This window comes from Narcine bancroftii, chromosome 1 (genome assembly GCF_036971445.1).
Source record: "Narcine bancroftii isolate sNarBan1 chromosome 1, sNarBan1.hap1, whole genome shotgun sequence".
NCBI classification, from domain to species: domain Eukaryota; kingdom Metazoa; phylum Chordata; class Chondrichthyes; order Torpediniformes; family Narcinidae; genus Narcine; species Narcine bancroftii.
The window spans coordinates 431,052,165-431,077,328 of NC_091469.1; the positions used below are offsets into that span (position 1 = coordinate 431,052,165).

General features: G+C 36.3%; 1 protein-coding gene and 1 long non-coding RNA gene across 4 annotated transcripts in view; one reads left to right on the top strand and one right to left on the bottom strand.

Annotated features, from left to right (window-relative positions):
- Positions 1-25,164, top strand: part of lpcat1 (lysophosphatidylcholine acyltransferase 1) — a 126,095-nt gene that overhangs the window by 88,801 nt on the left and 12,130 nt on the right. For 2 of the 3 annotated variants that reach the window (XM_069914208.1, XM_069914207.1), the window contains exons 7-12: positions 4,099-4,133; positions 5,213-5,267; positions 6,318-6,400; positions 14,179-14,304; positions 18,186-18,339; positions 22,017-22,115. In XM_069914208.1, coding sequence (XP_069770309.1) covers positions 4,099-4,133; positions 5,213-5,267; positions 6,318-6,400; positions 14,179-14,304; positions 18,186-18,339; positions 22,017-22,115 — 552 coding nt within the window. Of the gene's footprint in view, positions 1-4,098; positions 4,134-5,212; positions 5,268-6,317; positions 6,401-14,178; positions 14,305-18,185; positions 18,340-19,719; positions 19,855-22,016; positions 22,116-25,164 lie in introns of those variants that run through there. The other variant, XM_069914209.1, reaches the window with a different exon arrangement.
- Positions 4,101-12,216, bottom strand: LOC138751652 (uncharacterized). Its single transcript, XR_011350104.1, has 3 exons — positions 11,822-12,216; positions 9,963-10,010; positions 4,101-4,311 (listed from the first exon to the last, which is right to left on the bottom strand). It is a non-coding gene; the product is annotated as an uncharacterized lncRNA (long non-coding RNA).

The window sequence follows — 25,164 nt, forward strand, 5'->3', positions numbered from 1 at the left end:
GTTAAAGCATCGGTGAGTTCCAACTCACTCCCTCTTTCCAGTAGACGTCTTCTGAGTTTATCTGATCTGCAGTGCTGTACGACTTAATCCAATAATTGGTTGTCCAAATCAGCTGGCATGTAATTGCATCCAACAGCTAGCTGGCGTAGTCTCGTCACGTACTGAGCAATTGTCTGGCCATCTTCTTGTCTCATTCTCCAAAACAAATGGCGTTGAAATGTAGCATTCGGTGTCACTACATAGTGTGCATTTAATGCATCTACCGCTTTCCGGTACTCATCTTTTCCTCCAGTATTCAAAAGTGTTTTAAATGTTTCCCGAACTGCAGGTCCAGCAGTGAAAAGAAGTAACGCCCTTCTCTGCGCTTTTTATTCAACTGTACCGGTATCTAGAAATAGGCCACGACTGTCGGTGTAGGATTCAAATTCTTCCAGCCATGCCTTCCACTTCACACTTACAGTGCTTGCATCACCCGTTGGGTCAAAATGAGCAATTCCACTATGTGTTAGAAAGTCACCGTCTGCACCAGCCATGAGGAAAAATTTCAGCCTCAAAAGTACTGAGTGAAAGAGAAAATTCTTATCACCTTTAAGTTGTCTGTAATCCTCTGTAATCTTGTTTAGTCTTTAATTTTCTTCAAGCTTCTTTCATCCTCGTCACCAACATCACATTTGTGGCCCGAAATGTGAAGTTAATAAAACATCAAACACAAGTTTTATTAGGTAAACTTCTCAGTGGCTTTATTTTCCCGTTTCCTTTGTTCTCCTGCTTGTGTTCTTATCTCTCTCTCTCATACCACGTGACTTCCGGTACATCTCATACATATTCATTGTCATGACAACTGCCAAGTCAAATGCAAAAAGAAAGTACCAACTTCTTGTCCACATCTAAAACATAAATCTGAATAAATATAATTCATGTTATGTAACTTTAATGGAGTTAAATGTAACAGATTTAATAAAATTATATTGAACTAACTGATATCTCACATTTATTGTACTTTTCATACTCTCTACATTTCTGAATCCATCTACATTCATCTATTTATTTAAATGTACCTCCATTTATGCCTTAATTTATGAACTCTTTTTCGAGTTGCCTTTTGTAATAATTTATACATCTCTGAAATGATTTTTTTTTAACATTCCTAATACTTAATAATAATTCTACTTCTGTCTCCACTGGTAATACTAAATCTTGACCAGAAATTTCACAAAATAATAATAAAATTTTGAATTTACCAATATCTTAAAACTTTTCCTTTTTACTACAGAAAGTAATAAATTTCCTGGCTTCAAAACTATCTTTAATTTTCTTAATACCACAATTTTTCCCAAATTGAAAAAAAAATTATTTTCCATAGAAAATGGAATGTCTATTTTGGAATAAAGGTGCTCCTCCAGACATTGACCTCTTCCTCCAATCTCTTTATCAATTTTATTCTAAAGTTTAATTAAATGTTTCAGCATGGGTATTTCTCTATTTGCTATTAACAATCTTGCATTCCATTTATATATAACATGTTGTTGATCTTTTTCTCCTATTTTATCCTATTCTATATTTACCCATGATGGAACATTATTTAACTTGTACATTACATTAATAAATCTCAACCGTGCTGTTTTATAATAATTAATAAAAATGGGGAGCTGTAAGCCTAAATAATATTTCTGTCAGTTTCTCCAAAGAAACCCTAGCCAGTTTTCCTTTCCATAAAAAATTTTCTAACACTATCATTTAATTCCATAATTTTTTTGAGGAATTGAAATTGGAATCGATTGAAATAAATAATGTATTTGAGGAAAAACATTAATCTTAACACAATTTACTCTACCCATCAAAGTAATAGGTAACATGTTATATTTTTCCAAATCCTCTTTAATTTTCTTTTAATAGAGATAAATAATTTAATTTAAATAATTTTCTCAAATCCAATTGCACACTAATTCCTAAATATTTTATTTCAAGATCTGGCCATCTAGATGCATTAACTTCCTTACATTTCTGCTATTCTCCATTAACTAAAGACATCAGTAGCTTGCTGGATTGATATCCCATGGACTACAGTAAACCAAGTTACTAACCCCGCCCCAACTACCAGGACACTGGCTGCAGTGTGTCCCATCTGTAAAATACACCACTTTTTCTCACCTAGGTTACTCCCAACAGCACCTCTCAGCCAACCATCTATAACTGCAAAATGGGCAAGGGGAACAGATACATGGGTACTCCACCATTTGCATTGTCCCCTCCCAAACTGCATAAAATCTTGAGTTGGAAGAAAGATCATATGAAGAGAGTTAAGCCATTCAACCTCTTGACCCTGCTCTCCCATTCAGTAAGATCATGACAGGTCCAATTATCTATATTGCTTGTCTTTTGTTGTTTCTGGGTCTAAATCCTTGGAACACCCTCCACCACAACACTGTGTAGGACCTTCACCAGAAGATCTGCACCTTAAGGGCAATTAGGGATGGAAAATAAATTCTGGGCTTGCCAATAACCCCCTTACCCCAAAAAAGCATAAATAATAGAATCAGAATTTTATCATCATGAACAAGTCATAAAATTCATTGTTTTGTGTCAACATCATGGAGCAAACATTCATCTTATAACCATGTTACATTACTATAAAATAGTGAAAAGAGAATAGTGCACGAAAAGTAAGCCAGTGTCTGTGATTCATTGATTATTCAGGAATCTGATGGCAGCAGGGAAGAACCTGTCCTTGTGCTGTTGAGTTCTTGTCTTTGGGCTCCTGTACCTTTTTCCTGATGGTAGTAGAGTGAAGAAGGCATGGTCTGGGTGGTAGGAGTCTTTCAGGATAGAGGCTGCTTTTTTACATCTAATCCTCATATTTACCAAACTTTGAATATTTATATTTAATCCCCATAGCCTTCAGATAGTTTAAGAATCTATTGAAGCCTTGGACCCACAAACTAACTTGGCATATGGAGATATCTCAGCAGAGAATTGTAGAGATGCACCATCTTCACAGAAATAATTCATCCTGTTAGTCGTGTGGAATTTGACACTCACCCACCTGTGGAAAATTCCTCAAAAATCTCCTTTCAAACTTTATCCTTTTAAACTTCAGTGAAAATTGAACTGTTTGCTTGTTATCATCTCATTCTTGTGACTCTGCTTCATGGTCCTTAAAGCTCCATCTTTTTTTAAAAAAAAAGACAAAGTTGTGGAGAATACTTCAGCTTTGCACAAAAGTGCTGGAGAAACTCAGCAGGGCATGAGGCATCCATCTATCTATACGATGTAAAAGGCAGTCAATATTTCAGATTTACACCCTCTATCGAGAATATGGGAAGCCATGTTTTCTGAAGGACAACTCTGATGTCCTAGAATTAGAAGCATCATAATGGGTGTAGATGTGGCAGAGACAGGATTTGAGAGAAGGAATTGAATTCTTGCAGAAGATGATGGGAGGAGTAGTCAAGATATCTGTGGAAGTTAATGGGTTGATAGAAGATGTCAATGCAAATACTTCATAGAGTAGCCACAAGCTCTCCTATCTCTTGTACTCTCATGTGCTTATTGTAATGATCAGCATTTCATTTACTACTCAATTGCTTTTTATACCTAAATGCAAACTAATTCTTGTAGAACAGCCAAATTCCTTGTAACTCGATAGACTTTGCTCTCCCTTAGCCAACCTCTATCCTCTACCAACTGTAGCAATCTGTACAATTCCTTCACCCTACAATTCTGGGTTGTCTTTCCCTTGTTACATTGTCTTTTGAGTATCCATCTTATTTACTACAAAGTGCCTATTTTAGATCTTACCTGAGCTTGTTTCTTCAATGACTTGTTCTTGTAATGTTTGAATAAATTACTTCAGAATTAACTGGCCAAGACAGCTTTTTAAATATATTGCTTTTAAAAGTTGTCTGTGTTCTTTTGCATGTAATTTCCAATGTTCTGTCAGATTGCACAATACATTCAAGGAATTTATCCCTGCAAATCTCAAAGCAGCTTAACTATTTCTATATTTAATGCTGACCAATACAAATATGTATTTTCTTTGCAAATTATTTTTATTCACAAATATGTATTTTGAATCAGTTTTATAATTTTTATTTCTAGGATACAATCACTTGGACCTGGCAAGGACCTGGAGCGTAGGTTGACCTTTTGTTTTTTTTAAAAATCTTGGTCTCAAATTGATAATTTCACACAAAATGCCTTTTTTAAGTGGAAGATAACAAAAATAAGATTAAAGTTCTTGGTGAATTTCAAAAAGTTCTGTTTCTTGGCTGATTTTGCTGTGCCTTTTTCTTTGATTCTTGGATGTAAGAACTGTAAGGATTTATAAATTGGCAGGGATTAGTGATAAGTTCATAGAGTCAAGGTGAAGGCAATAAATATTGTTGGTGGAGAACAGCTAAATGAATAATGTATTTAATGATGAGAGTGGCAGATTTGCCACTTCTTTGTTCAACTTTAGCCCATCAAATAACCAGAATGTATGATTATTATATATTGGCAACAAAAACGATCATACTGACTTAAAATAATTTTCAGCTTGCTGCCATGATTGTAGAAGGACTCAAGCTGGAAAAGTTTGTATCTTATAAAGTACCGTTTGAGCTCCAGCATGGTGTTTTTACATGTAAGCTCAGTTCTTAAAGGACAACCTTTTTTGTTATATACACCTGCTTTGTGTGCAATGAGTTCTTCAGGACTTTCAAGCAAACCAGTTTGATACTCTGAATAATTCAGAGCTGGGGCAGAGAACCTTTTAATGGTCCCATGAAGTAATGTGAGCACATTGCAAAAAAGATGTTACGTAAAATGCTGCATAAAATTTTTTCTTTTAATTTAAGTTTTGAAACTATCTGCAAGTTGGAATATTGACCAGATACTGACTGAGACATTATGTATGTTTAATAATCATCCACGTATAATTAAATGCATACAATATTTGTTGAAGGTACTTGTACAACTAGAATGATCTGTGTAATATCAGTGTAACTCAAGAGAGGTGCCACTTTCAGAAGGCAATCTTGTTGAATATTTACTGAAAATATTGGAGGGCACATGCACATTACTATTTTAATTTAGTAAGATATCTCAAAAAATAGTTATAATGCAGCATATATAAATATATAAATTGTATCATTTAATAATTTTTGGTAAAGTTACAAGAGAACCAGAGACACATTTTTGTTGAAATTATACTAATGATCTTATTTCTTAGGTTAAAGATCCTTTGGCTCACTTTATGCCAGCTACATAATAATATGGAAATGGAGGTTAGTTTCTAATTCTTTGAGTGCCTCAGAATGTTGTCTTTTATTTGGATTAAGGTTAATCTTTTCCAACACATCATTAAGATAGTAGTAATATCATTTGACTATCTTGCATACAGGTACTGTATTTGTTTAGACCTGCATTTGCAAGTTGAAATGTCACAGAATGTGTATTTAGGATGTTAGGCCTGTGAACTTGTGATCTTCCCAACTCGTGTGCTTAAAAGTTCCAACCACAGACCAATCTTTAGTTTTATTTCCTTGTTACTTTACAATTCAATGTATCTGTACTTGGAGGAGAGAGATGACCAACATTATCAATCAATTAGCAACTTGGCTACGTTTTGAAAATGTATCTTGTCTTCATGCCATAGGAGCAATGGAATTCAAATTTGAATTTGTCTTTAACTACCAAAAATTTTTTTAAATGTACGTTTGTTTTCCACGTATGATCATTTATTGTATTTTTGTCCCTGAGATTAAATGTGTTTTATATACTTGGTTCATAATGCACTTAAAATAATTTTTAATAACACTTCACTGCAGAAGAATAATTTTGTAAAAAAAATATATGGTATACAATCTATAATGAAGAGCCCACTTCATACTTGATAAAATTTTTACTTGGAATTTCAGAAAGGTTTGCACAACGAAGATCCCTGCATTGGCAATTGATGTTAGTAGTTTTTCAACCATTCATCATAAAAAGCATAGGTGGTGTTTTAAATTTTCAGTTTTGTTCCCTGACTTTAAGTTCTGTTTATGCACCATCCTTGCATGAATATCACCACACACACTTAACGGTTTATAAGAGAAATGCTTACAATTCAAACAAACAAATTTGTCAGCTCATCTTATTGTTTTCCGTACAATCTTTGATAATATACAAGTTTTTGTCGTTCAGTTTGAGTTAGAAGTTAGTAAATTGTATATGTATTACAGAAAACTTCAATAAAGAATATTGTGCCATTCTGTAAACAATTGTAATTGTAATATTTTATAGAGTGCTGTGGTCCTTGATTGTTTAATTGTTTTTTTTTCCCGTTTCAAAAGTTTCTGCCAGTGTATACACCCTCAGAGGAGGAAAAGAAAAATCCCATTTTGTATGCAAACAATGTCAGAAAGGTAATGGCAGAGTAAGTATAATTAGCACTAATTAGATTTGAAACTTAATCTATAATTACACATATGATTGGTAATCATTTTTTTTCTTTTTGATTATTGAGAGCACTTGTGTCTCGAACTTGGCTGTGGTTATATCTACATCATTCACAATTCATCTTCATTGACATGGAGCAGCACCTTTTCTTCTTTCTTTCTTTGGCTTGGCTTCGCGGACGAAGATTTATGGAGGGGGTAAAAGTCCACGTCAGCTGCAGGCTCGTTTGTGGCTGACAAGTCCGATGCGGGACAGGCAGACATGGTTGCAGGGGAAAATTGGTTGGTTGGGGTTGGGTGTTGGGTTTTTCCTCCTTTGACTTTTGACAGTGAGGTGGGCTCTGCGGTCTTCTTCAAAGGAGGTTGCTGCCCGCCAAACTGTGAGGCGCCAAGATGCACGGTTTGAGGCGTTATCAGCCCACTGGCGTTGGTCAATGTGGCAGGCACCAAGAGATTTCTTTAGGCAGTCCTTGTACCTTTTCTTTGGTGCACCTCTGTCACGGTGGCCAGTGGAGCAGCACCTAGTGCTTTTGGAATTGATTGCAATTTTTCTCCAGTGGTTTACACACATCTCTGATTCTGCCGAATTTAGTAAGTTTTTTGATTGAGCCCACAAGCCACTCAATCTGAGTGAGTAGCAGTTAATTCCTCAATTCTCTTGAAATTTAACTATAAGAACACTACCAACTCATTGATCATTCGGGGATCAGAAGTGGAGAAGGTGAGCAAATTTGAGTTCTTGGGAGTCACTATCTCGGAGGATCTTTCCTGGCCCCAACACACCAATGACGTCATGACAAAAGCACGTCAGTGCCTTTACTTCCTCACGAGTTTGTGTAGGTTTGCTATGATATCAGAAACCCTGGCAAATTTCTTTAGAGGTGTAACAGAAAGTGTGCTTACCGGCTGCATCACAACCTAGTATGGAAGCACCAATAATCCTGAGAGTAAAGACCTCCAAAAGATAGTGGACACAGCCCAGAACATCACAGGTAAAACGATCCCCACTGTTAAGCACATCTATAGGGAGTGCTGCTGATGGAGAGCAGTAGCAATCATCAAAGATCCTCAAATGGGTTTCAACATAGTTATCAATGTTTCTTATTTGGATTAAGGAACTGTCTAATGCAGCTCCATCCATTTTTTTGTACTTTATATATTTATTTTAGACTCAATAAAAATGTTTGAAAGAGATGGAAAGACCCTCACCACCATCAGGAAAGAGGTATAGATGTCACAAGACGCGCACCACCAGGCTTAGGAACAGCTGCTGCTCCTCCACTATCAGATGCCTCAATGGGAAACTCAATCAGAAACTCATTTAAAGACTCCTATGCATTTTATTGATTTTCTTTTTCTCTCTGTATTGCAAGTCAGTTTGTTTACATTTTTGTTTGCATGTTTTGCACTGGGTACAGTTTATATCAGTGGTAATTCTGCTGTGCCTGCAGAAAAAAATATGATATATATGTATTCTGACAATAAATCTGAACTACAAAAATAATACACAACAGATACAGACTATGTTATCCGACCTGTCTATCATTTGGCAAGTACCCATCTATACTAATCCCATTGATCAGAGATAGATCCATTGTCATGCCAGTTTAAGTCTGGCTTGGCTCTCCTCTTAGGCAGTGCATTCCAAACTCTAACCATTCTCAAGTTCAGCCATTCTCTATCCTTTTTTGGCTACGACCCCCCTCTGCTCAAAGTTTACGGGCCACCTTACCTCTAAAGCAGTCTAGTTTTGTTTTCCGTACTACTGCATAAAAGAACCTAAATATTTTTGTTGTGTGAGCTGGGAGAAACTGTACACCACATACACATGAAAACAAATAAATGTAAACAAACTGCATACAGATAAAATAAATCTGTAAAGGACAAAAGTAAGAGTAGTTAAATGCGTTTATTGTTGAGGAATCTGATGGTAGAGGGATAGCAGTTGTTCCTAAACCTGATGGTGCTAGGAGGTTCTGTTTATATTAAAAAAAAAGTACTTATTCACTTTTTTCTGTTTTATTTTTCATTTCCATCTTGAATAATGGTTTCTTATTCCTATCCTGATGATGACAGCTACTCTAAAAGAAGAACATATTTTAAAGAGAATTGTAAAATCTTTGCACCTATAATTTCCTCACTGAGATTCTCCAACTTTATTTAACCACAGACTACCTTAAGTATTCCTTTACTTACTGTAGACCACCTGAACCTGGTGGTGCAAGTTTTGTGGTACCTATATCTCTTTCCTGATGGTAGCAGCAATACTAGTGTGTGTACTGGGTGGTGTGGATCCTTGATGATTGCTACTGCTCTCCGACAGCAGTGTTCCCTGTCGATGTTCTCGATGGCGGGAAGGGTATAACCTGTGACGTCCTGGGCTGTGACCACTGTTTTACATTCAGGGGTTGTGTGATGTCATGTATGTACTCTGACAATAAACCAGAAATTTAAATCCAGAAGCAAAAAAGACTTCCACTTGAATATGCTGTGGCCCCAGTTGCAAATAGCTGCCCTAGGTGCACCATGTATCATATCTGAACTTCCAGTACCTTATCTGAAGCAATGATCTCTGGCTATAGACGCTTCTGCTTGGGGGAATGGTCTACCCATCATAATTTTGTATGCCTCTGCTATAGCTTGCCTGTCCCCATGTCTAAGACACTGTATGCCAGGTAGTTAAGTGGTGAATCTCCTCTGTATCCTTTCTACTTTGAGGTAACCAAAACTGCAAGCAATGTTCTAGATGTGGTTGTTCTCATTAATATTTAAAATTATTCTACTCCCTTGGCTGATGAAGCATCGTTGGACTTGTACACAAAGATCTCTCTGTTGCTCATTATTCTAAATGTACTCACTCCTCTACATCAGTGGTTTTCAACCTTTTTCTTTCCACGCAAGTACCACTTTAAATATTCCCTATGCCGTCGATGCTCCGTGATTAGTAAAGGATTGCTTAAGGTGGTAAAGTATAATTGACTCGATATGTGCACTGTTTCATAACACCAAAGGAAATGGGCCAGTGACAAATTTTTATCATGCAAAATATTTCAGTAACAATTCATTATCTGATCTCCATTAAAGCAAAAGATGGTTCAGTGGCTGTACCAGTAAAGTTCCCAGTAATGCTGTTGGAGAGTTGCCACAGAATTATATATAGGTACTACCAGACTTGCAATTGATGCAACTTGCGTCCATCCGCAAATATGACCAAAAATTTGTTTAAAGAAAATTAAATTAACACTGTTTGTTTTATTTGACAAACTATAACAGGGATACTGGGCATGTAACAGCCAAAATGTGCATACGTTTATTGTTAGTCGATGTTCTAGGGTCTGTAGGCTGGGCGCAGCCATCTTGATTTCTGCGTGCATGCCCGGTTCGCATATTGGAGTTCGGTTGGCACATGCTTGAGAATTAAGGGTGCAAATTAGGGTGCTTGACTCTCGTGTGCTAACAATATTTGGGTAAGCTCGCTTCATTTGAACAATTAACAGTTAAATTTAATCTTCCTAATAGGCATTTTTTTAAGATACTTACAAATCAGACTTTTTGCGAATTCCAAACTTCCTAATTTTCCTTGAATTCCTGAAACCAGTATTTTTTTGAATATTTAAATCAATATGTATATAATTATAACAATGAATAACAAATCACAATATTATACTGTTTACAAATATATGTTGATAATGTATATATAAAAAAAGAAAAAAAAAGCTAAAAGACACTACTGAAACTTTAAAAATCCCAACGCCCCCAACCTAAACTAATCCCAATGACTAAGATCTATACATTAATTTGGATTGCTTCAGATGACACTCAAGGATCCCAAAAAATATTGTTCCACAAGTTACTATTATTCATTTAGGGAAAGCTTCACTGGTTGGGAAAATTCAAAATAATAAAATTATAATTTGTCTCATTCTTCTAGCATACGGGCTCTAAATTTGTAAAAATACAGAATATTTACCCCTTAAATTGTAAGTTTTTTTTTCTCTAAAGGAATAGAACTTTGAATCTCTTTGCCATCTTTCTAATGTTAATGAAACATCTGATTTCCATGTAACAGCAGTACATTTCCTTGCTATTACTAAAGCTAACTTAAATTTCAATTGAAAATCTGACAAAGATAATTTATTGAAGATAATACTTTCAAAATTTCCTAACAACAATAATTCAGGATTTAACAGAAAAGCAATGTCAGTAGTTCATAGTAGGAACTTACTAACAGAAACCCAAAAAGCATTAATCTTCAAACAAGACAACATAGTTTTTTTTTAAAAAAGTTCCAATTTCTTTTCCACATTTAAAATATTGGTCCGATATTCTCAATTTCTGAGGTGTAATATACAATTTATGTAAAAAAAAAATTCTAATGGAGTAATCTGTATCTTACATTGATAGTATTAGACATTATTTTTCATTGATTATAAAATTATATCAAAAGTGTTAATGATTATGATTAATGATTATCTTCCTGAATTAATACATGTGGACCAGACAGGTTTTGATTAAAAATAGACAAACTTCAGAAAATATAGTAAGGTTATTAAGTATTATTCATTTAGCACACATGAAAAAAAAATTGAGTATAATAGTGGACTTCAGATGCAGAAAAAGCTTTTGATAGGTTAGAATGGGATTTTTTAAATTTAAGGTCTTTGGTTTGAATTTTATAAATTGGATTAAGGCATTACATATAAATCCTAAAGCTAAAGTAATAACAAATGAACAGATGTCTCAATCCTAATTTAACTAGATCAAGTAGACAAAATGATGCCCTCTATCACCAGCTTTGTTTGCTTTAGCTATAAAGCCACTTGCACAAAAGATTTGAAATGACCCAACAGTTGAAAGAGTTTGTAATAAATCAGACTGAACATAAAATTAGTTTATTTGCTTATGCTATATTAGTTTATTTAACTCGATTACAATTATCATTATCTAGACTTTATAGCCAGTTAAGAGTATGGGAAAGTTTCAGGATATAAAATAAACTGGGATAAAAATGAGGTAATGGAATTGGTACAAGGAGACTATTCACAATGTTAAAAAGAAGTTCAATTTAAGTGGACAGGTAAGATTAAATATTTAGGTATACGTATTGATAATAATTTGAAAAATGTATATGAATTTAATTATATTCCACTCTGATGGCAAGGCCGGCCCTGACTGGGTGGATGAGTTGCCCTGGGTTCTCCTTGGGATTAGGACGGCGCCCAAGGAGATCCTGCAAGCCTCGTCAACAGAAATGTTTAACGGCGCGCCACTCTCCCTGCCAGGCGAATTCTTCAGCCCAGTGGCCAAGACGATGCACAATGAAGGTGAGCGGTTCGCAGACATCTGTAAACGACTGGGCAACCTAACCCCGCCGCCCCCATCGCACCACGGCACCTGACCTTCCACTCGACTGAAAGAACTGGATGTGGCGCAATTCATGTTCGTTTGGAGAGGACCACAGAGGGCCCCGCTGCAGCGCCCATATGAAGGGTCCTACAAGGTTCTCCGACGGTCGGGTGGGATTTTTACTTGAGTTGTGGGGGGCAGGGAAGAATTGTTTTCTGTGGACCACTTAAAAGCTGCTCATTTGGACTCATCACAACCGGTGCAGATAGCTGCGCCCAAGCGCCGAGGCCTGCCGCCAAAACGACAGGACATGTAGCCATATCTGGAGGGGGGTTGTGTGGTGGCGCACATCCTCAAGGCGAACTGGCCCCGCTTGTATCACCACATGGCAGGGCAGCCATGGGGAAACGGTGTTGTCAGAGGTATCTCTCTGACTCCAGCATCCCTTCCAGCACGTGCCCTGGGCAGCGATTATGATGTCACAATGCACCAGGTGACTGAGCTCATGCTGCCCTTAAAGGGGCGTGCTGAATTTAAATAAAAATAGTCGTTAACAACCTTCAGTGTGGCAGCAGTGATTTCCTTCAGCTCCTGCAAGTCCCATAGAATTTCAAAATTGGGAGATTGTTATGATAGATTCTGATGACATTTGATCAATTAAAAATTAAATTATATTCATCATAATATGTTATTTTGGTATTTTCAATTAGAGCCTCTTTAAGAGAAAAATTAGGATCTGATATGATTCTAAAAAAATCTTAGATTTAGATTTATTTCAATAGCATATATGTTACAAGAACAAACACCTAAAATAGGTTTGTTGAAATCAATAATATTGATTTACTTTTTGATATAAAGTTTTATCATGGTGGATTGATAGCAACCATTTATAATAACCTGATGGATCGAAAAATATGTTCAGGGAGGGGAATCAAGAATGAATGGTAGAGATTTGAGTATATTAATTTTAGATGAAGATTGAGATATTACACTTGACCTGATGAACAATTCCTCATTTTGTGCATGATATTATTTATTACAATTTAAAGTGGTGCATTGTTTACTTTTAGATATATGTATTCTATCTCGTTTTTATTCTGATGTTAATCCATTATGTGATAAATGTAAAATTTATGAGGCATCTCTGATTCATATATTTTGCATTGTCCAAAACTAAAAGATTTTTGGGAACAATTTTTCCAAACTCTATCTTGGGATCAAAGTGGAACCTTCTCCTTGTATTACTTTGTTTGGTCATTCTGAACAGGCAAATATTTCCTTGAATCTAATTTAAAAAAGAATAGTAGCGTTTGTTTCATTGATAGCCAGTCAAACAATTTTAAATAAAGTGAAAATATAGTTTACCATCAACTCAGATGTAATGGATACAGGATATTATGTCTTGCTTGAGCTTGGAAAAAATAATATATAACATTAAAGAGATTACAACTGAATTTGAGATGGTATGGGGCCCATTTATCAACTATAATAATTTGATTACATAGGCAGAGATGCTTTGGGGGCTCCCTGTCTATTGTCCGGGAGGTGACACTCGATTCTTTACATATTATTTGTTGGTGACCATGTTTTTGGGGGGTGGGGGGGAGATGTTATTTTTCTCTTTTTTCTTTAATTAGACAATTCTAATAATAGAATATGAGCTGAAGTTTTCCTAAGAGATTTTTTTAAATTTTATTGGAACATTATATAAAAGACAATGTGTAAATTACTTATGATTCACATTCTGCATTCTATTGGATTAGGGTGTGCGATTATTGTATATTCACTATGTAATGTTATATTTCTCTTTTCCAAATCAATAAAAATATATTAAAGAGAAAAAGATGTTTTAAAATTACTGGCTAAGATGCAACAAAATGCTGTCCATCTTAGGTTTAATTGCTGGTACTTCTCTGCAAGATCCAGGCTCTTTAATCATCTGAGCATTAATTCAATTAAAGTTCATTTTTTTATGTTTCAGTTGAAACCAGTGGCAATGGCAAAATGTGTACTAGAGATATTATTTTGATTACATTGTTGTCAGTCCAAATGGTGCATTAGGATTATGCCTCGAGCACTGATTATCCAATCGACTGTGAAGCAGTGACCAATCTCTACTATTAATGGCCAAAATAGGAAACCTGACACAGGATCTACTTTTCTCAAATTGCTAAGTAGTCAGTTGGTCCACTTGCCACTTAATGATATTCATGATTTTTAAATACTGTCACCCAATTATTTATAACCGATGTGCTGCTTGGTGGGAGGGAATTAGCAACTTTTTATTTCTGACTAACCTATGACATTCATTCTGGTTTGTTAAATATACAAAATGTTCAGAAATGTTGCTTTACTCACGCATGACATTTGGTAGTATTTCTTTCACATTTTGTAAATCTGTTCCTTTTAGAGCTCTTGGTGTTCCTGTGACGGACTATACATTTGAAGATTGTCAGATTGTAATGTCAGATAGCCAGCTGAAGCTTCCTCTGGATACGTGTCTGCTAGAATTTGCAAAGCTTGTCAGGAGACTCAAGTAGGTTCTTAAAAAAAAATACTTAATCATTTTTTCTGTTTTTATTTTTCATTATTATCTTGAACAATGTGTTCCTTATTCATTCCTATCCTGGTGATGACAGCTATTCTAAAAGAACATCATATTTAAAAAAGAGAAATGCAAAATCTAATTTCCTAACTCAGACTAAAACACCCTTTATTCAAATAACTTTAAGTGTTCCTTTAAGTGAGGGAGGCCTAATGTGCTCGAAGCCCTTTCCATGCCACCAAATAGGATTTTATTTTAGTGGGAATAGTTTTTTGAGATTTTTTTTGTCATAAATTTTGCAACCTTGTTTTGCATATTGCTTGTATGAACTACAGTTATCCGGAATTCAAGCAACCTGCAGCCTCCAACAACTGGGAAAAAATTTGAGGAAAATAAATTTTTTAAAAATTAAAATAAATAATGAAAATTATGCAAAAAAGGTAAGCTTAAAAATGTTCTCTGAAGTAACATGAGCCTTTGATGAAGATGGGAGCAAATATTCAGCCAGCAGAGGGCCTTGGTCGTGTTTTGCTCATAGCAGCTGTTAGAATAAAGTTGTGTGAAACAGCAATGGCGTCACCAAGGATAAAAAGCTGGATAATGCCACTTGCTGTTAGGGTGACTGTCACTGTCTCCTTATCCCTGCGAAGAATCATCCCGGCCAGAGGCTTTGGTGTAAACTTAGGGGAGGTTAATTATCATCTTTTGGGCGACTCCGTGGAAGGGAAGGAATAGGCAGATGCAGCAACGAATAAATGTTTTTAAAGAATTTGACTGAAAATAAAGTTAAATACTTTATGGTTTATATATTTTTACAGGTGAGGTTTGTTCAGTGTTAGTACAGTATAGTATTTTTGTTTTTTAAACTTTATTCTGAATGCAAGTGTATTCGGCATTGTAAGAATAAGTCTCAAGCAATTGTAAAATACACTTATCTGGCATCTACCAATCCTCATGGGTGCAGGATACAGGGGGTTTTACTGTATTAATTTGGCTATCCCACAGACCATCAAAACAAAACAGTGGACCACCAATGGTCTGCAGACCAGTAGTTGGAAATAGTAGACTGGCATGTTAATTATGAGTTCACTGATGCAAACTGTACATCAAGTTCATGGAAGGAAAATAGACATTGTATTAAAATTTGCTGTAAGTGATTTTTTTTAAAGTAGTTAAATTATATTAATTTGCTTTTTGGATATCATGTATGTGTCAATACTTATGACAGATATAAAATATTTTCTCAATGGCTTCTGACTAATTAAACACTTGGGAATGATAACATGGTTTAGTGGCAGGCTCTTTTTATTTTATTTTCTTAATCATTTTTATTTTCTTAATCATTTTCCAATCATAATGTTGCTGGCCAGGGCACTATTGCCATTACTAATTCTCTTCAAGGTGTTGGATAAAGAGGATCCAGATTTGGATCAGCAATAGTGAAGGAATGGCAATATATTTCCAGGTATGAATAGTGTGACCTGGAAATAGCAGGGGAACCTGCCACTTCTGATGTTTCCTTGTGCCTGATGCCCTAGTCCTTATTGGAGTAATTGAGATAATGATCATGGTTAAAGGTGAGTAACTACAGTACGATGTGTAGATTATATATTACAACCAGTCTTGGTTGTGGGGGAACTAATTAGACTGATGGGTGATGTTAATTACATGTCTTACCTTGGCCAGATTCTCTCGCTTCTTGAGAGATGTTTGCATCTGTACTCATCCAAACAAATGGAAACTATTACTGCCTGCTCCTGCTCTGTGGCCTTTACAAAGTAGAATGTTTCAGGGTGTCAGGAGGTTAATCACTGTACCCAGCCTCTCAACTTCTGTTGCAACCATAATTTGTATGGGTAGTGTAGTTTCAATTCCAAAGATGTTGATGGTGGGGGATTTGATGCCATGAAGTTGATTGGACTCTCAATTTTGGAGATGGTTACTACCTGGGTTTTTTGAGGTGCAATTGCTTGTCATGAATCAACCCATCTTCATGTGTTACCTTGGTCCTGTTGCATGCAGACATGGATTGTTTAGTTCTCTTGAGGACTAACAAATGGGACCAAATATTGTGGATTCATCATTGATCAAAGAAAATTTGTTGATTAAATAGCTGAAAATGGGGGGGGAGTGGGGGGTGATAGGATTAACCGCTAGAATTATTTTAGCCGTATTCTGTGCTGGGTGGTTGACTTCCAATCACATTGCTCATCTTCCTTTAATCAAGAAATTACTCCAACTATTGCAATATATTTCTTGATTTTTCCCCTCTTGATTTCAGCTTTACCAGAATCACAAATTGTGCAATAATGTCAAGGATCATCGCTCTTGCCTCACCTCTGGAATTCAGCTCTTTGATCCCTTTTGAACTTGATCTCTGAAGGAATCTGGAGCCAAAAGATTCCTGCCAAAATCTCAACCTTTTATTTGCCCGAATGAATTAAATGCATCATTCTAATTATACTAATGTTTAACCTACCAATCCCTTTGGCATTTCCACCTCGGGCTGCTCTCAATGCTCACTTTCTAATTTTCCCAAATTCAGCAACATTTATTTCATTATCTTAATCAGAGTTAGCCGTTATGTAAATAATTAACAGATAAGATAAAGGGAAGCGGTGTTTTGCCTGATTATTTAACATTAACCATTAGCTTTGATTACTTCCTATTGTAAACACTTGGAGTCGCTATCTACAATTGATAAAATTGAGATTAAGATTAAACTTGATAGCTGACCAATCTATTGACTAATATTTCTATCTGTAGTTGGCATTGTTTCCGGTATTATAATTATGAGCTGGTTTATATTGCCTTCTTTAGAAGTAGGGTGAATAGTCTTCTGAGGAACCAAAAATTATGCACTTTTGTCTTTCTGGATCTTCTAAATTCATCATTTGTGCAAGCAATTGTGTTCAGTTATCAGTCCTGAATCCTACCTCTGCCAATATCCAGGAATCCTCTAACTGAAAGTGATTGGAATAATCATACCATATTTTGTAACTTGTATCTTCTAAGTTGCTCACAACTTAACTTAGAAATGCATTGATGGGTCTACATCATGAAATTCTGCATCCAACAGCATTGTGGAATTATCTTTTAACATCAGAACATGAGCAGTTCAAGGAGATGGATCACCAATTTCTCATGGGAATGGGGAGTCAACACTGGCAGCCTTGTGTCACCCACATATCAAAAAGTGAATATTTTCTAGTTTGTGAAAACTGCAAGAACAGCTAAGTAAATGAGAGAAAAACTTAAAAGCTGAAAGCTAAAAATTCAGGGGCCTGAAATATTTTCTTTTATTTTTAATTTCCAGAGGAACATTAGTTCTGCTAACCAGTCTGAATGACAAGATTAGAGCTGATCCCTTCTATCATTTGCTTCAAACAGCTCTGTTCGTAATCCAGTGAACGCCAAATTGTAAAACATGATTAACAGACATGCCAAATGTGAAGTACGCAATCCCTATCCTTTAAGCCCACTTTAAAAATTCAGAATTGAATGTAACCAAATCACTCATTGCTTCAATTCAAATAATTATGGGGAGGGGGGGAGGTGTTTAATAAATACCCCATTGCAATTAATATACTATATTTTACAAGCATGTTTACTTCAGTGGAAAGTGAAGTTCAGAATTTCTTTCTAAATGTACCAGTTTTAACTCAATCATTCAGGCATGATTGGAGATGTACAAGTGATGAGCTAAATAGAATTACACTTCATAATGATCTCATCTCATGATCATCTCAAGATATTGATTTTATCCAATTGCTTAAATAGCAACAGCTAACAACTGACATTTTTACTGTGTTTAGCCGTATAATTTAAAAATTCACACTTGTGATTGTTCTATCCGTGTTCCCTTTTTCCAGTTTAAAGCCTAATCAAGTTGAAATGGAACTGGATGAACTTGCAGAAAGTGCCAAAAAAGAGAGGGGAAAACGAATAACTCTGCAGATATTTGCTGATTATTTGAAGCTGCCAATCACTGATGTATTAACAGACATCTTTGCACTTTTTAATGAGGTAAACTGTACTGTCATGTCAGTAAGTAGGTGCTAAATAAAGCTTGATAAATTTATGAACTGATATTGCTTGAATGAGACTGAACATAAACTTCTGCACAATGCTACATTCCAATTGGAAAATTAAAGCTTAATACATCTGAGCTATGTGCATCTGAACAGAGGCTAGACCAGACTCCCATGGTTTTCCAGTTTTACCCTAAAAATGCACATTTTTCTAGCACTTGTAAGCAGTGACAAAAAGAAACAGGATTGTTAAATTTAGGCACAAACAATGAAATATTGGCCTTGAAACTGCACAGTGTTTTTATTTCAGTGAAATGTGTTCTTGACACTTGAAACTTTATCAAAATCATGGCTGGAAAACGGGAAATAATTCTGATTTTACATCTGCGTCCTTACAGATATCCTTCCTTTTACAAGAAGGATATCTGTACTCCTCTCTTCTCAACATCCTTTCCGAAGCACACACTTGCAAGGGGAGAGAAAAAAGAATGAAGAGATGTTTGTGTTTTGTGGGATCTGGATAATGTTGTTTGCATTGTAGATAAAGATAATTGAACTTCCACTGGGTTACCTGTGGAAATGGTGAATCATATTACTGGAAAGAAATTTATAATCAGTTGGGTAGTGATCTAGCTCAATATTACCAAGACCAAGGAGCTTATTGTTGATTTTAGGAAGGGGAGGCAATAAAGAGGCTGATGCTGTACATGTCTTGGTCTCTCCTGGAGTCAGCACATTGAGGCAATCATGAAAAAGGCACACCAGCAACAATACTTTCGGAAAAGACTGAGGAGATTGGCATGTCATTGATTACGCTATCAGGTGTACTGTCCAAAGGATACTGACTGGTTGCATCACAGCCTGGTTTGGTCATTCATGTGCCTGGGAATGCAGAGGTTAGCAAACATTGCCAGGTTCACCAGAGGCTCTGACCTCCCATCTATTGAATGCATCTTAAGAAGGCAGCCAACATCACAAGATCCCCATCACCCTTGTCATGAGCTCCTCTCAATACTATCTTTGGGTAAAAGGTTCAGAAGCTTGAAGACTAGGTTCAAGGATAGTTTCTTTCCAATGTCTATCAGGCTCTTGAACCTCGCAAGAGGTCACCCATAGAATTGTAATACCAGTTTTTTTTCTTGCACTGTGGTAATTGAATATTATCTACCTTTTGTATTTTTATCTCTTAATGTATTGTTTTTTGTTAAATGAAATATCCCTTTAGCTGCAGCAAGTATTTTAGTGTGCATATGCACATTGTATATGACAATAAACTCATTATCAGTATCATTATCCTGCTATTCTGATTACATTGTTTGAACGATGTTCCTTGATCGTATTAGGCTGCTATAATCCTGTTTGTAAAATAAAATAGATGAGGAAGAAAGATGGAAGAGTGAGAGCAGTGTTGACTACTGAAATAATAGCACGAGGAGGGGATGTGATAAATTGAGGGATTGGAACCAAAGATTATTTGAGAAGCTGTTCTGCTACTGTGTACATATCATCACTTACAGGTGGGAAAGATAGTGTTATGCTACTGGATAAATTTAAGGCCACCTCCTTGACTAAAGATGATGCAAGCTGATGTGTGCCATGTATCCCAGTTGTCTAAACAATAGCTCCAGGATGTTATCTTTATTGGATCGATAATCACTAATTGGAGGAACAAACCGGAGGATGCATTGCTATTCAAATTAAGCATGCCCATTTTGGGCTAAATTCTGATTGAATATGGCATCTAAGATGCACCAATAAGACAAATCCTGGATTAACCACTCAGCATAGTTCTAGTGAATGTTTAGCTGAATTAATCTTTCAACCATTGAATTCCATTTCACCAAATACTATGCAATTTAAAGTACACTATGTAGCCTCAGTTGATGTCTAGGGTCAGTTAATACTTTCCTTTGCCTGTTTTTCAAAATGGGTCTGCTGTTGTTCATTCTGAAAAATGAAGTTTCAGACTTTGGTTTAGCTTCGATGAAATATGGCGCTCCAGAACTGGACAGTTTCCAAAGGTGGAACTGTTACTGTCAGTGACAGCAGCAACTATGCAAAGTCCTGGTGAGGCCGCATCTGAAGCACTGCGTGCAGTTCTGGTCTCCTTACTTGAGGAAGGATGGACTGACTTTGGAGGCGGTGCAGGGAAGGTTCACCAGGTTGATTCCAGGGATGAAGGGGTTGGCCTGTGAGGAGAGATTGAGTCATCTGGGACTGTGCTCGCTGAAATTTAGAATGAGAGGTCATCTTATAGAAACATATACAATTATAAAAGGTATAGATAAGATAGAGGTAGGTGTTTCCATTGGTAGGGGAGACCAGAACTAGGGGTCATTGCCTCAAGATTCCTTTTGCATGAAATTTTTGGTCAAGATTTGATATTGCCAGTAGAGACAGAGGTGGAGTTATTAGTTTGTAATGGAGATACCAAAAAATGTATTTCATTAATGTACAAATTGCTACAAAACAGGTCGTAAAATAATAGAGTACATAAATCAAGATGACAGATGGGAAAAGAATTTGAATAAACAAATAAATGAACATGACTGGATGGAATTATGTAGAGAAAATATGAAAAGTACAATAAATGTGAGGTATATGTTAGAACAATATAATTTTATTTATCATCTATATTTGACACCACAAGTTAAATAAATTGAATTATGCTTTTTCGGATTTATGTTTTAGATATAGACTGGAAGTTGGTACTTCTTTGCATTCGACTTAGCAGTGTGCTAAGATTAAATCTTTTTGGTTGGAAATTGGTAATTTATCAGAAAGAATAATTGGAGTTAAATTCCCACCGGACCCAATGTTGTTTTCACTGGGTGATATTAAGGAGATTAAACCTAAATTAAAATTGAACATGTTCCAAGTGAAATCTGTTTAAAAACTTTTTAGCAATAACTCAGAAATTAGATATAGATTTGGGACTGGAGAGATGGCATGCAGAAGTTTGAGGTTGTATACCACTTGAAAAAATTACTTAATTTAAGAGATAAATAGCATATATTTTGTAAAATATGGAGCCCATATTTACAAAGTATTGGTATAAATATTTAAATGAAATTCTGACATTCCCTTTCTCATAATAAGTCTTCACATATTTTTTATAGTATGGAGTACATCTATTGAGGGTCGATATCTATCTCTAGCTTTTTCTTTTTTCTTTCTATATATAGATACCACATATATTTGTAAAGGATTTGTAATATTACATTATAATAGTAAATTCTTTTGTGGTTTTAAAATTTATTAAAAAATTTTAAAAGAATATGGAAATTCAACTAACTCAAGTGAAAGTAATGGGCAAGATGGCTTGCTGATTTTAAAAAACAGCTATGGATATTAAATATGGTGAAGTATGTACACAGGCTTGTTAAGAATGAAGCAAGTTACAGAAATTAGTGTCCAATTCTTCAAAATGATGTCGTTTTCAATGAATATTGGCATATTTATTATTATTAGATGTGCCTGAAATGTCTGCTTCTGTGATCCTTTGTAAACTAATAATCAGCGTGAATCAGGCTACTCATGTCTTTATTGTTAAATATCTTCATGGCTTATTCATATAAAAATATCTTCAATAATGATTAAACAAAACTTGACTGCAATATACTAATTGCCCAGATGTTGTGTTGTTTACTAATGGATTATTTCTTCTTTCAGAATAAAGATGGAACAATTGATTTCAGAGAGTATGTAATTGCCTTGTCTGTAGTATCAAGACCATCCAACACTCATAAAACTATTAAGTTGGCATTTAAGGTAATTATTTGTTATGTAGTGAGCATTCATTATTTGTGTATATATTGTTTAAATGGAAGTGAAGTCATCCAGATTACATTTAGAATTAAACAGACATTTTTGGTATGTCATTGTCGGGATTTGCCGAATCTTGATGGTCAAATAATTGTATTCTTTAATACTTTATTGGCAGTCTTGGTGGTCTTAAAGCAACTACTTTGTTAGTCGATACCTTCATCAGCCACAATTTGTCTCATGTCACAAACATCTACTGTGATGAAATGCTTTGAGAGGTGGGTCATGGACAGAATTAACACGTACCTAAGCAAAGATTTGGACCCACTGCAATTCACCTATCATCACAATCGCTCCACAGCAGATGCAATATCGCAGGCTCTCCACTCAGCTCTGGATCACCTTGAAAACAGCAACTCATACATACGGCTGCTCTTCATAGACCACAGCTCAGGCTTCAACGCCATTATTCCCTCAGTGCTGGTCAACAAGCTACAAACCCTGGGCTTCTGCACCCCTTTCAGTAACTGGATATTTGGGTTCCTCATCAGAAGACCACAGTCAGTACGAATCGGAAGTGGCATCCCCTCCTTACTGACTATTAACACAGGACCATCACCTCAAGGATGCAGACTTAGCCCACTGACCTACTCACAATACACCCATGGCTTTGCGCCTCGGCACAATTCCAGTGCTACATACAAATTTGCCGAAGACACCAGAGTTGTCGGCAGAATCACAAACAGCACTGAGGAAGGGTACAGGAGGGAGATAGATCGGCTCGTTCAAACAACCTTGCGCTCAATTTTATCAAAACCAAGGATATGATTGTGGACTTCAGAAGAAAGTCAGGGGAACATGATCCTGACCTCATTGAGGGCTCAATAGTGGAGACGATCAACAACTTCAAATTCCTGGGTGTCAATATCTCCGAGGATCTGTGCTAGAGCCTCCATGTTGATGCAATCACAAAGAAGGCTCACCAGCAGCCATACTTTGTGAGGTGTTTGAGGAGATTTAGTATGTCTCCAAAGACTCTTGTAAACTTTTACAGATGTACAATGTAGAGCATTCTGACATGTTGCATCACTGTCTGGTATGAGGTGCCAATGCTCAGGTCAATAAAAAAAAACTCCAGAGGATTGTTAACTCGGCGTGCGACATCATGAACACCGGATTTCACTCCATTGAGGACCTATATGAAGCAGTATCTCAAGAAAGCAGCCTCTATCCTCAAAGATCCCCACTACCTCTTCATTTTGCTACTATTGGCAAAAAGGTACAGGAGCTGAAAGACGAGCACTCAGCGGCACAAGGAAGCTTCTTTCTCACTGCCATCAGATTCCTGAATGATCAATGAACCTAAGACACTGCCTTTTTGTTCACTATTTTTAATTTTCTTTGTAAGGTGGTTTATATGAATGTTTGCATAACAACAAATTTCATGACTTGTTCATGACAATAAACTCTGATTCTAAATATACTTATTGCAAACTTCAGTTTTATCTTTTTTGTCTTTGATTGCAGTATTTACTATGGTGTTGGTCATGTCTCAATTCCCTCTTTTGAAAGCTGAGTACAGCAGCTGCTGTACAGCACATGCTGGAACATAGAAGTTTACATAATCTAGGGAGGCCAAAAGTTTCAGAGAAAATTCCAAGGTCAAGGGTTCAATGGTTATGTGGGTGGCCACGCACATAAAGGAAATGTGGAGTGGAAACTAAAGGAATGCAGAGATTGTGAGATGTCATTGGTGACTAGTGATTGATTCAAATCAAAGATGGTGTAAATCATAGAAAATGGAGAGGATTTAGAATTGTTTGAACTGCAGGATTAGGGTTAAAGAATGGAGTCTTTCAAGGATAAGACATGGGTTTGCTGGTGTGATGAATAGGTGCATCTTGGCGCCTCACAGTTTGGCGGGCAACAACCTCCTTTGAAGAAGACCGCAGAGCCCACCTCACTGACAAAAGGCAAAGGAAGAAAAACCCAACACCCAACCCCAACCAACCAATTTTCCCCTGCAACCGCTGCAACCGTGTCTGCCTGTCCCGCATCGGACTTGTCAGCCACATACGAGCCTGCAGCTGACGTGGACATTTACCCCCTTCATAAATCTTCGTCCGCGAAGCCAAGCCAAAGAAGAAGAAAGAAAAAGAATAGGTGCCATTAGGAAATGAGCAGCAACATCTTGTATGAGCTCAGGTTTATAAAGAATGGAAGTTATATGGCTAATTTCCTCCAATTTGATTTCTCCGACATTAGAAAAGCAGGACTTGTGAAAATGGTTTCCAGTTCAAATACTTTTGAATTAATGCTAACTGAAGTCAGCAGTTCATCGCATCGTTTGACCCTCTCCTCCCACTACCATACATTATTTTGTCTCAGAATTATGCTAAGTAACTCAACACTAAGGTGACAATATTGTCACAAATATTCCTCTTGTGGTCACTTCTTTCTTGCTTTTCTAATTCTGTTGAAGAGACACTCCACTTAAATTTTAATCCATATTCCTGACGAGCAAGGTATGTGCACTTTATCCATTTACTTCATAAATATGATTGTTTCAACCACCACCCCCCCTCTCCCCATCCCCCCACAAAACCACCACCACTATCATCTTTTCAAGCATCATTCCAAACATCTGCCATGGTTTGAATATCATCTTTAACCTTTTAACTTGTCACTTGAAAATTACAGATTTATTGTCAGAGTACATATATGACATCACAAAATACCCTGAGATTCCTTTTTCCTGCGGACATGGCAGAATTACCACTAATTGTCATGCAAAACTACACAACACACAATAAACATGTGAACAAATAAAGAACTGTAAACAGATAATAAATGTGAACAAACTGTGCTACAGAGAAACAAAAAGAAAATCAATAAAGTGCACAAGTAAGAGTCCTTAAATGAGTCTCTGAGTTTGTCATTGAGGAGTCTGATGGTGGTGGGGTAGGGTAGTAGTTGTTCCTGAATGTGGAAGTGCAAATCTTCTGGCAGCAGCGAGACAGAACGTGTGCTGGGTCGTGTGGGTCTTTGATGATTG